At 33.5% G+C, this 15,928-nt stretch overlaps 1 protein-coding gene across 1 annotated transcript; it reads right to left on the reverse strand.

The window, feature by feature from the left end:
- Window positions 1–584: 584 nt before the first annotated feature.
- LOC148284031 (thioredoxin domain-containing protein 11) lies at window positions 585–15,676 on the reverse strand. The gene is made up of 12 exons (XM_088242814.1): window positions 15,248–15,676; window positions 13,790–14,000; window positions 12,496–12,619; window positions 11,168–11,274; window positions 9,448–9,645; window positions 7,511–7,708; window positions 6,070–6,530; window positions 5,458–5,758; window positions 4,427–4,723; window positions 2,992–3,188; window positions 2,054–2,183; window positions 585–1,158 (listed from the first exon to the last, which is right to left on the reverse strand). Exons 1-12 carry the CDS (start codon window positions 15,484–15,486, stop codon window positions 838–840), a joined length of 2,784 nt encoding a protein of 927 aa, XP_088098940.1. The 5' UTR covers window positions 15,487–15,676; the 3' UTR covers window positions 585–837.
- Window positions 15,677–15,928: the final 252 nt, after the last annotated feature.

Below are 15,928 nucleotides of genomic sequence, written 5' to 3' on the forward strand. Positions count from 1 at the left end.
AAAAGAACATTAGTTGGTAATAAATTTAATAGATTTAATTTATTAAACTTACATATACCAAAATTATATTTTTATCGACTCTATATTTTGGCATTCGCAAAATGAAAATACTTCTTTAGTTAATACATAGTAAATATTAATACTGTAGAACTCCGTTTATCCGAAATCCAGTCATCCGGATTGCCAAATATCCGGATCGTTATCAGGAAATAAAAAATAAAAGAGATGTTTTTAATTTTAAACTGTGCAATGAACATTGCTGGACATGTTTAATTAAGTTTTTAATGTGATTCTAATTCGGTGATTTATTTTAAAAGCAATGAAATCTGGCACACATTAAAATTGGAGTTTCACTGTATGTAAACATCTTGCCACTTAACCTTTCTAACGGCTAACACATAAACAGATATGAGTCAACCTATATTAAAAATTGACACTACTTATTGAAAAAAAATGTTTAGATTAACAAAATTAATTGCATAACTCATTTATGTATATGAATTTAGAAGGCACTGCTTTTAAAAATTATCTTTCTAATAGATGAATGTGAACACAGTGAGATAAACATTAGGAACCAAATATTACTCAACCACTGACAGGAATCAGTTTTTTATTGCGAAAATAACTAAAACACACAAAGGTAAATAAAATATCAATTGTTAACAAAATAATAATTTAAAAATTACATTTCACTATCTAATATCAGCTTCCAGTTCTATTTTTGAAATATATTACATCATCACAGTCACAATATGCTTTCAAACAACGTATATAATACGTCGAAATATTTAAAAAGTGGATACGCATGGCTCGACCATATCAAAGACAATATATGTATCATAAAAGAGAGATATTTACAGATTTAGTAGGCGATCTTAAGTGGGTGATCTTTGATAGCGGAATGTCTATGTTCCAAATCTGGGTAAGGGTTTTAATGGACTGGTAGAATGAAGACAGTACCGGGTGGTTTGGGGGTAGCTTGGTGGTGTTTAGGGAGCCGAGAGTGATGGCCAGAGATCGCAGACACTGCAGGCGCTTGAGGAGGAGGCTCTTGATGGAAGTGTCGTGGAACCGGCGCCATTGTCGCAGTGTTTTCCCGATGAGGGAAACGGTTTCAAAACGCACGCTGGTGAGACAACTCTTCATGCTGTCATCATCCTGAAATATAAATATGAATGTTATTGGAAATTCCGTCATCTTGATGGTGAAAAATGACTTAAGTTGACTAGTTAACAATAAATATATCTTTTCATCGTAGTACAGACATTTATTCAGCTAGATTAATGAAAACTATCAAATTTAAAATATCAAACATAAATTTTTTTGGGGAAGAGTAAAAACAGTGTTTATTTCAGTACCTAGTGTTTTTTTTTTATAATTATTTTTTTAAACAATGCAACACTGTACGGATATAAAAGTTTTACATACGTACAGATTATTTGAAGTCCTAACAGAAAACGTCAAAAAAGTCCAAATATCATTTTTGACCATTTGTGGATTTACGAGTCGAGTCTTAGAAGTAAGAGTGACGATATGCAAAGTTTGATAAAAAATACATGGAGCATTTTAATTTCGTATTTAAATACGTAATAGTGATTACTTTGAAGGGAACAATATCATTATTGAGGAATAAATAAATGTTTTTTTTTTTTAATATACACAAATTCCGTATATTTTATCAAACTGTGATACCATAGAACATTTTACAAATAATCAATAGAAATAAAAATGCATTTCAAATGACAAAAATTTGACTAACATAAATTAATAATGAATATAAGTCAGTATATTTGAAAAATGAATACCTCAATAAAACATAATGAATATTATTATTATATCTCTATCGACTTGTGTTTTTTAAATGTACCTATACGTAAGATAATATTTAGTTTAATATAAATGATCTTTACACTGTTTAATATTTACCAGTCTGAAGATGCTTGTTAGAGAGTGAAAGCGCCAATTGGTCAAATAAATAAGTGGAAGTGTTCCAAGTATTTTAAATATACAACTTATATTTTAATAGAAGTTATCATATAATTACAATGAATACCTTTGTTTGGTTGCACAGTAAAACTTTAGCATGAATTTTTAATGGAGGCTCTATTCCTGCGAGTATAAATGCCAGTACACCTTCCACAGTAATTGGCTGATTCTCCGGATAAGATCTGCTCTCCTCTTTCCTGTAATATAAAATATTCCTAGTCACAAAAAAATAATTAAAATATGACAGTGTTTGAGAACAGTGGCACTCAAGTGTTAGTGTGTGTCATACGGCCATCAAGCGGGTAAGTCATAAAGCTAAAACTATTTAAAAAATTTGGCATATGAAGGTGTTTTTAATAATTTATTCTGTATTATCTATCATCATCATAAGCTCGACAGTCCTGGATGGGCCAGTGCTGTATCTAGGAGGCCCCTCCACTCTTGTCGGTCTGATGCTCTTCCTCGTCAGTTCCCCACTTCCAATGTTGTCGTATCTGCGCTGAGGCAGGCTAGCCCACCTCAAGCGCCCCACCTTCATAGAACTGATCACATCAGGCACTCCGTAGATATCATATGGCTCCCTATTGTAGTGACAAAGCCAGTTGTTTTATCTCACAGGGCCATAGACAACTCTGAAAATCCTTCTCTCGAATGCTGCAATCATTCCTTCAATATTCTTTGTCATAATCCAGGTTTTGGAGATATATGCCTGGATTGGTTTTGGATTGGTCAGAATTTATTATTTTTTTTTATTTTTTATTTTACTTTTTAAAAATATTTATTTAGGAAAAACAACAGTTGTTTTATGAAAATATAAAAAATAGTACATAAATCCAGTTAAAGTTTTTCACAAATATAATGAGAGAACATGTTACACAGTTAAGAGAAAAAATAATATATTATATAAGACAACAATATGAAGGTTAAGGTTATACTTTTATTTTAAATTTAGGATGTGCTATGTGTACCCGGTAAAACTTTTAATAGTAATCAAGATATACTCACGCTCTGGCCGGGAAAAGGACAAGGGTGGGGTAGTGGGGCACGGTGTACTGCCAGGGCAGGTCGTGCCTGACGGGGTCGATGCGAGCCACGCACAGCCGCCCGAGCGGAGCCAGTGCGCGCGCCGCTCCCAGCAGCGCGAGCGATAGCAGCCCCCCGCACGCCCCTGAGCCTGCGCCGCACAGCGCCACCAGCACTGCCTGCAACAAATTGATTAACATTACAACATATATAGAAAACATTACAATGGATATAAACATTACAACTGATAAACATTACAACGGATATAAACATTACAACAGATATAAACATTACAACAGATATAAACATTACAACATATATAGAAAACATTGATAAACATGGATATTGAAAAACATCAATAAACATTGAAACGGAAATGGAAAATATTCTGTGTAGGTTAAATGTCAAAGATAGTTCTCATTTGAACCGGTATCGTGTCAATAATTTTAATAATTTGTTGTGTTTCATCAACCTTTTCACAGATGTCTCAGAGTGTGCAAAATTTAAAATTTAATTTAAGTTCGGAATACTTAACATCGATGTGTTAAGCGCGTACAAAGGCACACGTCTGTATGTGTTATTTTTGTATGACCGGCCCTTTGAATACGGAAACGAATAGCGCATTAAAGTGCTTATGGCGCTTAGCCGGTTAACATAATAAAATCGATGTGGTTGATAAATACACCTAGGACACATAGTGAAACTTGGTAAAGACAACCAGACAGTAAAGTTGCCAAGTATAATAGGACTTAGTTGGGCAGCTTTTCGCAAGCTAAAATACTTTTTTAAAATAAACTAGTCCCTGTATGCTTACAAAGACTAAAGTCTATGAATCGTATATATTGCCATCGACAATATAAGGACTAGAAACCAGTGACACAGAAAAGTAGCCAGAAACTAAAATGCACACAACAATCCATGGAAAGACAGATGCTCGGTGTATGTCTAAGAGACAGAATAATAAATGAAGAAATTGAAGTCGAACTGGAGTCGTAGATATCATGGATAGTACAACAAAATTAAAATGGCAGTGGGCAGGACACTTGGCAAGAGAAAATGATGACAGGTGGAGACACAGAATAAGACCATGGGCAAGCCAAAAGGTGTTGGAAGGCCACAAAGATGGGCTGACGACATGGCCTCGATACCCGGTAGAACATGGGTGGAAAAAGCGGGGGATAGAAAGTAGTGAAAATGTTTGGAAGAAGCCTATCCAGCAGTGAAGAGAACGAGGCAGAAGAAGAATATTTTTGTATTTGTATTATTAAACATGCTTCCGCTTTTGATAGTATTATGTATGCCAAATCAACACAGGGCTTTTGGACTCATGGAGTTGGAGATACATAACTTTTGAATGTGGTGTATAATACTATTGCAATGAATAAATAAATAAATGATTGATTATTTGAGTAGGTACCTTATCGCGTTGCATTATGAAGTCTTGGAAATTGGATGTGTTGAGTTCTGTGATGCAGACAATATCTCCATTAGTTTTGTCAGTCTGGCACCACGGATTGGCACTGGGGGAGAAGTCCCTGTCATTCCCACTGGCCGCATGCCTCTTGGCCACCTCCGCCCCATAGTAGTGGGTGTACTCGGCGTTCACAGTAACAGTTCGCAGGTCCCTCGGCAAATTGTTAGTCGTAAAGTTGAATACAAACTCACGCAAGGAATTTTCTCCCACTGGTTCGCGGAGCACGTACTGAGACTCGGACTGCAAAATGTAAATATTAGAAAAAATAAAATAATATTTAATATCTAATCTTAAGAACCATATAAAATTTTAATATTTTAAATTTTATTATTACATAAGGCTTTTTAGGAACAACCTGGGTTGAGTTTAAATTTATATTTCTTTTTAAATAAAAATATATATACATATTGCAACAGAGATGAAGAGCATTTTATAGAAGAGAATATAGAAGTCTGGGCATTTACTGGGCTTACGACCTGTCATTGGCTGGTTTAAATGGCCACTTTACACACTGTATAACATCCACCATTCTGCCTATGTTTGAACATCTATATTCCTTCAATTCTTCCATCTGTTGATTTTTGTAAAAAATTGTATAAATATATCGTGGGTATAATGGCAAAAAGCTTAGAATCTCCGTTGTAATATATTAATAAATTATGATCAAAAGTAAAAAATTTACAATGAGGAAGATTCAGAAAAACAATGAAAGAATTGCTTGTTGTGATAGATTTCCAATTTATGGGAAGCCAACACACTAATCAGCAAAACTCACCGAAGAGTAATTTCAAAATCACAAAACTTTTAAAAATCGTAGCGATGAAAAAACACATAAAAATATTTTTTTGGCTTAGTTTAATGAATTTCCTCATTATGTACGATACTTTTCTTTTTTCCATGATCGAATTTCACACCCTGTAAGATAGTTTGTCATCATAAGACACAAAATAACAATTTTTGTTAGTCATACAAACCTCACTGTCCAATATAATCACTGCAGTGTGGTCCTTAGCATTCAATATATCGATCCCCAATGATTCCGCAAAATGGTGATTGCTCAAGCTGTCTATGGCAAACATAGCTAGGGAGCGGTTCGTCTTGCACGCCAACCCGTCAATATTGGCCGTCTGTTCTGATCTGTCCAGTATGGGGTACACCTGAGCGTGGTGTTTGTGGCCCAGAGTCAAAAGGATGCAGATTTCTCTCATTCGGCGTTTGAGAAGATTAATCGGGGCGCGAGTATCGTTGTCATTGACCAACAACGATGTTTTGAATCTAGAAAAGAATAATAAATAGAATTATATACTCAGTGACTCGATTGTGTAAAGCTAATTTATTTTATTTTAATGTATTTGTTAAATGTTCATGTATCCACAAACAAAAGGAAGGTAGGAAGACTACATCGTTGAACTCGTGGGACATGAGTGGAAACAGAGTGCCCAGGACAGAGACATGGAAAAATTTGGAAGAGGCCTATATCCAGTTGTAGAGAGAAACAGACTGATCAGAAGTCATCCATTGAAGTTGAAAACTACCTTCTTCACATGCAACATACATATATTTTTTTATACATGAAATTTGCTTACTGTTTATTATCATTTTCCATAATGTATTCTTTGAGCAGCGTTCCAAAATCCTCACTGGATTCCTCTTCTGTTTCGGTCGGAGTATTGGTATGACAACTCTCTTCATTCTTGGAACAACATCCGGGCCAGCCGACAACATCGAGAGATCGTGATCCGACTTGGGAATGGGTATGTGTGTGTTCACGAAACAAAAATGACTGCAAATTCTTGCTATTCAGCTCGCTTTTACATGTCGTTTTATTCAACCAAGACTTTTTAGAGGCCTTCATCACCGGTGGGTGGGTGGGGGAAGACTTTGGAACAAACTCGTGAGGGAAAATATCAAACGATGATTCAGAACACATGAGTGTCATATTTTGTTCGTATTCCAGGTATTTTCGCCTCTGTTCAGAACACAATTTGGCCATCTCCGTGATCCAAGGAACACCGCAGTTGTTGTATTCTAAAGATATTTCTTGAAGCTGCAAAAAAACAATTATTTTTGACATATTTTTTTACCATTAACATTTGATATTTATTTATTTTTTTGTTTTTTTAAATACATATTTTTAAATAAGACTTTTATCCTAAAAAGGATGATATCTGCCAGGGCTAAAATATAATAAACATGGCATTAGGAATATGATTGTGTAAAAATTCAAAAAGCCAATATAGTAGTAGAATTTTTATTTTATAATATTTTAATATTTAATTTTTTGATGCTACTATTTAAATACATGATCAATACTGTGATTTTTTCCTAATAAAAATAAAATACATACTAATACTGAATTAATTCATTGTTAATTATGTTATTCTTATCTAATATGAGTTATGTTAATAATTTTGACCCAACACTGAAGCTATGCAAAAATTTTCAAAATGCTTTGTTAATTTCCGTAAATACATAGTTCTAATGAATATTTTTCCCTCCCTATTTAATTATATTTGTTGTATTTATTTAAAACTTCAAGTACAAAGAATAAGTACTTTGGCTGACTTATTGCTAAAATATATCTTCCAGGCAACCAAAAAACAGACTGGTCAAAAGAAGAGATTGGTCAAAATTTTATACTAAAAAACATTAATATGTATTAGATACAAACATAATATGTTAAAATAAAATATTGAAAAAAAAACTTATTAATTGAAAATAACAGCTGTTTTTTAATTGGGAGGTAAGGCTTGCACATATTAATATTAATTAAAAAGTACATTAAGTTATTCATATTAAATTATTATTAGTGATTATATATTAAATGATGTAATAGTTGTGATATACCTATGCATCATTTAAAATATCTGTTTGAAGTTCCATAAACTCCTGTAAAAATGTTTCAAAACAAAACAAGGTTATTTGCTTTGAAGAGGCCAGTGTTTCTATACTTATTTTCAATGATTTTCCAAGAATAAAAAGATTCACATTACACCCTTAAAATGGGAGGTGAAAATCGTAACTTACTAGGTTGAAATTGGGAATTTGTTCATAATATTGGTTCCTAGGTGTGAAGAGAATCAAAGCAGGTCCATTTGTGAAAGTTTTTTGTAGGTTGAAGGACTTCTGCCACTGCGGAGTGTACCAGCCAACTTTTTTGGACACGTGCCCCCACACCCATTGCATTATGGGGTCCACCTTAAAAGTAGTGTCCTCGGGAAATTCCTGCAAAAAAAATCCGGGTAATTAATGATCAAGTGACGTTGCATCTGGTCATTTATTTGCAATACGCTTTGCACCATTAGCTGCAGGAAAGAAATAAAAGAGTATAGAATTAGGACAAATAATTATGATTTATTTGTTTTCATTCATAAACCATTATTTCCACAGATTTTTTAATGAAAAGAGGAAAAATTCCTATCGATTGCTAAAAAGAATAAACTTACAATAAGATAAAATAAATATAAAATAGTTGATTCGCCATATCTTTTACAAAATATTGGTTTCCGTTGTCCTCTTCGCTATACTAGATTAAATTCCCTTTTTTATGTACCAACTTGTAAAAACAATTATACCTCGAATTCATTCATTAGACGTACCTGTAGAAATTATAACGGACTCAGTATTGATGTAGACATTTTTAACTGCACGTTGCATTTGTACTGAAAATTTCTTCATGGGGTCGATTATTTGGGATAGTTGCTGAATGTGCATCCTGAGTTGTTTATGCTATGTATATGTGCCGCATGTAATGTATATGTTTGTGTATGTTTTATATGTGCGTTCATGTGTGTGCGTGGATGGCTCGGAGTGTACATTCGGTATTTTTATTTATTTTAATTTATTACCTCCATGGAAAACGCAAATGTCAACAATTATTCTTTTCCACTTAAAATTCTTATTTATTTTTTTGTCACATTTAATGTTTATATCTTTTTAATTTATGAAAACTTAATTGGTCTTTTTATGTTAAAAAATTGTTGTTTTTAATACTTATTTTGTATGACTGTATGTTTTCTGAATAAAATAAAAAAAATCAAAAAATAAAACAGCTTTGTTTTTAAACACTAATTTTACATTTTTTTACCGACTAATTTCAAAGCTAAACAAGCTTCTTTATCAAGGTTTAATTAATTCATGCATTCTATCCTATTTTATTTTAACATCGATTACTAAATATTACATCTAACATATATGGAGCTAATAAGTCAAGTCTTTTTGTTATGTTGTTCATCTAAAGATGGAAAATGTGAAGTTAGATAGGTATGATCTTTAAAACTAGACAGGAGTGGACTAAAGGAAATATTGTTTATTTGGTTATTTATTCAAATCATCCAATTGCCAATAAACATTCTGCATTCACACAAAAAGTTAGTGATTCAAATATAAATTTTACAATAAAATAATTTAAATATTACAATGATTATAAACAGAAAAACGAAACATTATATTTTCAAAAAATAATTTTAAAAAATATGATATTAGAAGAATTGAGAATCCAATGAAAGAATTCATTTCAATTAACTAGAAATATGACCTTCTAGTCATATTTAAAATTTTCAACTCACTCTTTGATGCGCCTGAACTACTGAACTCAATAAAATTAAATATCCCAACTAGAAACCTCAGACAAAACTTACTCTTTCATACCGATAACCATAGAACTAACTATGGTTTTCATTCCCCTATGCCCAGAATTCTTAGGTCTGCCAACAAACATACCAGTCTTGACTTCTTTGATAACAAGTTGTCTTCTTTCAAACGATCACTTAATCAAAATCAATTATAAACACCTCTCTCCCGCTTCCACTCCCACAAAATCACTATATACCATTCAGTCTTTCTACTTTTTTTATAATAATTTTCTATGTATAAATATGTCCTTAAAAATACCCATTGGGCTTATATATAAATAAATAAATAAAATAAATATAAAAGTTCAAAAACGGGATCAATTTTCTTACCAATGTTTCATTCCACAGCATAAGTCTCACATTAGGAACAAACTCCACACCCAGTTCTTCAGCAAGAGATTCCGATGTGACTACAGCGAAGCAGACATCTCCAAAAGGATCCAACTCTAGAGATTTGAGCGCAACGCTGTACATTGTGTAATAGTGATTAGCTTTGTCAGTTATTGGTGTAAACCCAACCACAAGGGCCTAGAACAAAGTAGGAATAGATTAAAAGGTGTTATAACTAGATTTTGCACAGGACTGTAGACTAAATAAACAAACACTTGCAAAAATGAGCCTATGATGGGCTAGTAAAGGAGCCGACACACTCAATATTTGTTTCCGTTTGTATCTGGTGGCTGTGTATCAGCGACAAATGAGAATGGTAAAAATTGAGCATACTTGGTAGCAACTAACGACATTTCACGGTCGATATTCATCAGCTATATGTGAAGATCGTCAAAAACCAAGCATATCTGGAAACAACATGGACATTTGAAAGTCCCCACCACTTACCCGGATCCATTTTAGAGGTCTTGTGATCTCCTTTCAGATCCACAAACTGCAAAACATATTTGAAGCTTTCATGAATGGTTAATTCCTTTTTTTAAAATTTAATGTTCTATGCTTATAATTTTTTTTTCGTGGACGCGTTAGCAAAGGAGGCAGTCCACTCCGGGGATCCCGCCTACAGTAATTTACTACCACTGGGTGATCTCCTTGTTATGACGAAGGAGAAGCAACTTCGCACATGGCAAGAATATTGGGTAGCCTCCTCCCAAGCCAAGGGTAGACATCTTTTCCAACTGAAGCCAAATGTAACAGAAAAGCCTTGGTTTTCTCAAGTGATTCTGAACAAGTTTGAGACGTTTTCCATATGCGGAATTGGGCACTGCTGCAATGGTTCTCACCTGTTCAGAATCCATTCCGGGACTCTGCCATTTGCGAATGTCAGCTTGAAGAGGAAGATTTACACCAATTTTTTTTTTGGGTGCCCCATAAATGATTGTTATCCTGATTTCCTATCCGATCTCTCTGATATTAATATCCCATTCCCTATTCATATTCTAACTTTCCTGTCCTTACCCAAGAAACATGTATTTAAAATTCTATATAAATATCTTATCTGTGTTAAGCTGTAAATATGCTATATTATTACATGTATATATTTTATTACTAACACATGTGTAAATATGTAAAAAAAAAAACAAAAAAACTCGACACTGGCCAGAACACCCGAGTTGAGAGGTGAAACGGCCATGAAAAACGAAGAAAAAGAATTTTTTTTTTTCGCTGTTTAGAATTTATATTTACTTCTTTTCATGCACATATCACCGTCAGTGCACCTCAGTATATATAGTAAATTTATCTGTCACCCTCTATCTAACTTTCCCAATTCTGAAGGCGATGGAGTATTTTAGTTTATTATCTTGTTAGTAAAAGCAACATTGACATTTGCAAATCGACATTTATTGCAGCTTAATGATAGTCAAATGTCGAGTATGTCTGTAGGCACCTTCAGATAGAGAGCTATCATCGGCCACAGCCACTCTGAGTAAAGATTTGGAACGAACTACATACCCACTTTCTTAAGTTTATAAGCCATGTGATATGTACATCATCTTCCTACACTACATTTTCCTTCAACCTTTCCGTTCAATACGATTCGAAGTATTTGAAGTACTCGAGCTTACTTTTCTTAATTATTATTAAAATTAAATGAACTTACTCCGCAAACGGTCATAAGTTTCACAAGAGAGTCAGTATTGGTAACCCTATGTATGGGTCTTGTCACCAAGCGCAGAAACTTGACCATACTTGCCGAGTCTTTAGGACCTGTCAATCAATAAAATTAACAATTATTACATCTAAGTAATATATTTAAAACTCAACTAATTTTTAATGAAGTACAAATTAAAATGATATAATTATTTATAAAGAAGTGAAACATTGAATAAAGGTTACTTAAATAGTAATATTTTTGTATCATTTATTTATTTCATTTATTAAAATAATTCAGGTACATTTACTACATCATCATTCCCTTTCCGCACCTAATGGTGCATAGGGCACAGCATTGGTAATCCAATCGCAGTGTATCTTAATAATTTTTGTTACACGAAGGTAAGATGATCACAGTCTTACACTTCAGGTACCAGTTCAGAGACTATGAAATATTTTAGTGTGAAAACACCCTTTTAAATAAATATTTCACAACAACCATTTTGGGAATCGAACCCGAGACCTCTTGCATGGTAAGTTAACGCGCTGACCATTACACCACGAGGCCGGCTTACTTTACTACATACATAAGTATAAAAAAATTATGCAGCTCATCTCCAAAAAAGAGACTTAACCAAGTTATTGGTACGAGTTATTAGTAAGAGTATAATAGGTATTATATACATATATTTTTATGTATGTATGTGTAATAAGAAGTTTACATACATAAAATAAAGGTCATTTGATGCGTCGCTAACATTCCATTTAACAGAAGTGATATAATTATTGTGGTTTCAAATGTCAAAAAATATTACGTTACATAATGTACTTATAATTGGCAAATAGACTGGAATATATATACACAAGAGTTCTAACTTCTAAAGTTACGGAATAACAAATATAGGTAATTTTTCTATTGGTATATTATCCAACTATGCCACGACACTTTTGTTTTTAAAATCAGGTCATTTTGACGCCATTATGATTTTTTTAAAACTTTTAATCTTACATACGATGCAACTATTTCTGTTTAATTTTATTCTATAAAATTTGTGGAATTTTATAAAAAGCCGTTTATGGCTGGCAAAATAATTTATGAGTGATGACATAATGACATAGTAACTGAAATTACTTTTGTACATATTAATTATAATGTAAGTTATAACTACATAGTTGTTTAAATTTCTTTTTACAACTATCTAAATAATTACATTACATACAGAAGTGAATGTATTAAAAATGTGTTAAATTTTTAACCATTGTTTTTGGTACGTAATATTGCACTACCCCTAATTAAATAAAGTAATTTTATTATTTAAAAAATTATTCCTTTACCGGTATAGATGATGCTCTTGAGATGGGCCGTGTAGACCATAATTATTGGCCACGTTGATATCTTATTATGAATCATCCTACACTCTCCTCCCGGGTGCCAGCAGTTGATGGCCGCAAAATGTACCTGTGAAATTCACATATTATTTGTCAGTAAACATAGGCACATAAAGTTAATTTCACGCATATCTATTCGCACACAGTGGAACCGGGTTGCAATCCTGTGGAACTGTTGTGGACTCACGAATTAGAGGTCCGAGGTTTAAACCCCACTCTACCACAACTTGATTTGCATTTTCTAGTTAGTTATCAGTTGATGCCGCCTGTCAATTAATAATTGGGTTTGTTGTGTCTAGAGTCGATTATTGTAATGGTATCTACGCAGGTCTACCAATGAATAAAATAACTCGCTTACAGTCTGTATTGAATGCCGCAGCGAGACTTATTTTTGGAATCTCTAAGTTCAGTCATATCACTCCACTATTTCGGGAACTACACTGGCTACGTTTACCACAGAGGGTGGAACACAAACTCTGTTGGCTTTTGTATAAGTCACTGCACAACTCTGCTCCAGAATATCTAAGGGAACTCTGCATTCCAGATGAACTAGCTGACAGACGTCTTACATTTAAATCAGCTACATCTATGTCGAAAGGAAAAGTTATTATACCTCTACGCAAACAGCGCACTAAATTCGGCGAATGCGCATTTGCGGTCGCAGGCTTTACGGCATGGAATGCTCTCCCAGCAGAGGTCCAAAACTGTGAGAGTGGAGTGATGTTTCGGAAGAAACTTAAAACCCACTTGTTCTCTAAATCATTCGAATAAATTCTTAGCATGTGTGACAAAGTACATATTTTTCTTAAACTAAAAACTCAAAATTAAATTTATATCTTTATATAATCACTTTGTAAAGCGCCCTTGAGGTATTATATTACGAAAATGGCGCTATGTAAGTTATCCATAATAATAATAATAATTATTGTATTACCGGTTTAAAATGGCACGTCTAAGCTGAAACTACCCTGCTGGAAAGGAAATTTTTTTGGGATTGAGGTGGAATTGAGGACGATAAGCTTCCAGTAATTGCCTGGTAAATTATTGTTGGGATTTAATTTATACATCTCGTGGGGGAGGCAGTCATAGTAATAATTTATAAGCTACCGAAAATGTGTAGCTGTTTCCCACAGAAAAATGTCAATTGATTATTAAACTGTACAAATACTTTATTAGAAAATTTTAATAAATTGTGTATTTTTTCAACATTTAGCTTTTTCTACTATTAACCTGCACGCACCTGTTTAAACAAGATTTGTGCGGCCAATTCGAACTCGTGGCGGACATGTTGACTCTCGGCGTCCCACGGAGCATAATACATCACGAATGATATCTCCGACATGGATATGACCGAGAGAGCGGTGGAAACTTGCCCTTTATACCAGTCCGTGACGAGGGAACCTTTTGGGAAGAATGGAGCGGCAATCGGAGTCCGTGCTATCTTAGGCGGCCTGAAAACAATTTAACATCCATCATGAAAATAACATTATTTTATTCAAGTGTATGTTTAAATACCATTATTTATTAAAATTATACATTTGAGACTCGTTAAACTAATTGATATGGCTTGTCAGTGATGATCTTTTTTTTAAATCACTGACCTACATTTTCCTTTATTTCATAGAATATCAATTTATTTTTTTAAATAAATTATTTACACGCAAATTTACTATCTACATGTTCCATTTTATTTAACACGCAGATCCGCTTGGTGGGGGCACTGATCTTCCCCATATTCTTGCCTATACCATAAAGGCCCGAGAAAGGCAGAGGATAGATGCCTTCGAAATGTAGTGCTAGAGACGTATGCTCTGAATTCCATGGATAGGACAAATATCTCCATCTTAAAACAGCTGAACGTAGATGACACACTCCCCTTCATCCGTTTAATGCACGTCCTCCAGTTTTTCGGACACATCGCCAGAAGAGACGAGAACATTCTTGAAAAATCTATGGTCATGGGGGTTGAAGAAAGCGGAGGGAGAGAAAGATCTCCCACTATATAGACTGACCAAATCAAGGCTACCACAGGAACATCAGTGGTCAAAACGATGCGTCGGGAGAGGTGAAAGACAACAATCCATAATATGTCAAAAGACAAAGAGGGAGACAGTCACGACCCTTAGCAGTGAAGAGAACGACGAGGATGATGAATTTTATTATTTATTTGGAAATTTTACAGAATATGTACGTAAAAGTTTATGACACAAATAAATATACCTCTCCAATTTCAATATTTCACAAAAATTACAGAAAAATTTGCGGCGCAGAGCAAATCAATTACAGTTTATTTTTATTAAATACTCTTTTTTTAATTATAAAGTTACATAGTCATTTGTGTGTTCCGTTTTGGTGTGCACGCATTAACACTGCAATTAAAATGGGGTGCATATCCCAAAGATAGGATCATGAGGATTATTGACCTCATTAATAGCCAAGCAGGTGTCGCAAAAGCCAATTTATCTCATACAAAATATAAATATGTAGACGTATTTGTTACAGGTTGTAATTAATATTTTTTATTCATTTTAAATCGCCTTTTGGTCCATCTATTTTAAAATAATGCATTCACGGAAAATCTAATAAAATATCAAATGTACCAAACTTGTGCAAACATACAACTAACAACATTATTGCAGTTTAAAATATTGTTTAAAATTAAATCCAACACGATTCTAAGGTGGTATTTTACACTTACGAATTTTGTAGCGCATCGTATGTTGTCAATGCCAAAGCCAAGAAAAACAGAGCTTCTCTTAACACCATATTCAAAGTTATTCTTTTAAGTGTAGTCGGAACGGGGGCTGGTTCTTCTGGTGGGTTTTCCGTCTCGTGTGTATTCTCTTTATCATCGCTTTCTGCCAGAATAGTAGCATTTGGGGTTTCGTTATCAAATGATATCGGAGTGGAATGGTCACTAAGCTCAGCTAGATTCATTACACGTCACATATTACTGACGTTATTTTTGTTTGTAAACTAGCGATATTACGCCAACGTATTTAATTTACCAATTTTGTCAATCCAATAAAAAGAATAATCTAATTAAGGTATTAAACATTACAACCACTAGCGTAAAACCCGAAAAATATTATTTGACACATGTCAAAATTCGGTCGTAGACAATTTTAAATATTGTGGAATCATGGTCTCCAGATGTTTTCGTTGCTAACCATATATATTTTTTTCATTTAGCGGGGAAGGTAGTTACTTTTACGTTAAAACTGTTGCTTCGTTTTTTTTGCGTATTTATTTGTTTCTTACAATTTATGTATTATTTTTTTTCAATTAATGGTTATGATATCTCTGCATCCTACTGTGATCTTTACATTTTAGTGTACCAAAGTCAATACTGATTATTTATTCACGTTTATATTCACTC

This window comes from Micrasema longulum, unplaced genomic scaffold, assembly GCF_059751315.1.
Source record: "Micrasema longulum isolate JH-2025_06_02 unplaced genomic scaffold, ASM5975131v1 h1tg000165l, whole genome shotgun sequence".
In the NCBI taxonomy this organism is placed as follows: Eukaryota; Metazoa; Arthropoda; class Insecta; order Trichoptera; family Brachycentridae; genus Micrasema; species Micrasema longulum.

Coding starts and splice junctions, on each gene's coding strand:
- LOC148284031 (XM_088242814.1), bottom strand. CDS start 15,486: ATGAATCTAGCTGAGCTTAGTGACCATTCCACTCCGATATCATTTGAT. Junction 12,620..13,789: donor CACAAATCTTGTTTAAACAG/GTGCGTGCAGGT, acceptor TGAATTTCACAG/GTACATTTTGCGGCCATCAA. Junction 6,531..7,510: donor AAATTCCCAATTTCAACCTA/GTAAGTTACGAT, acceptor GTTTTTTTGCAG/CTTCAAGAAATATCTTTAGA.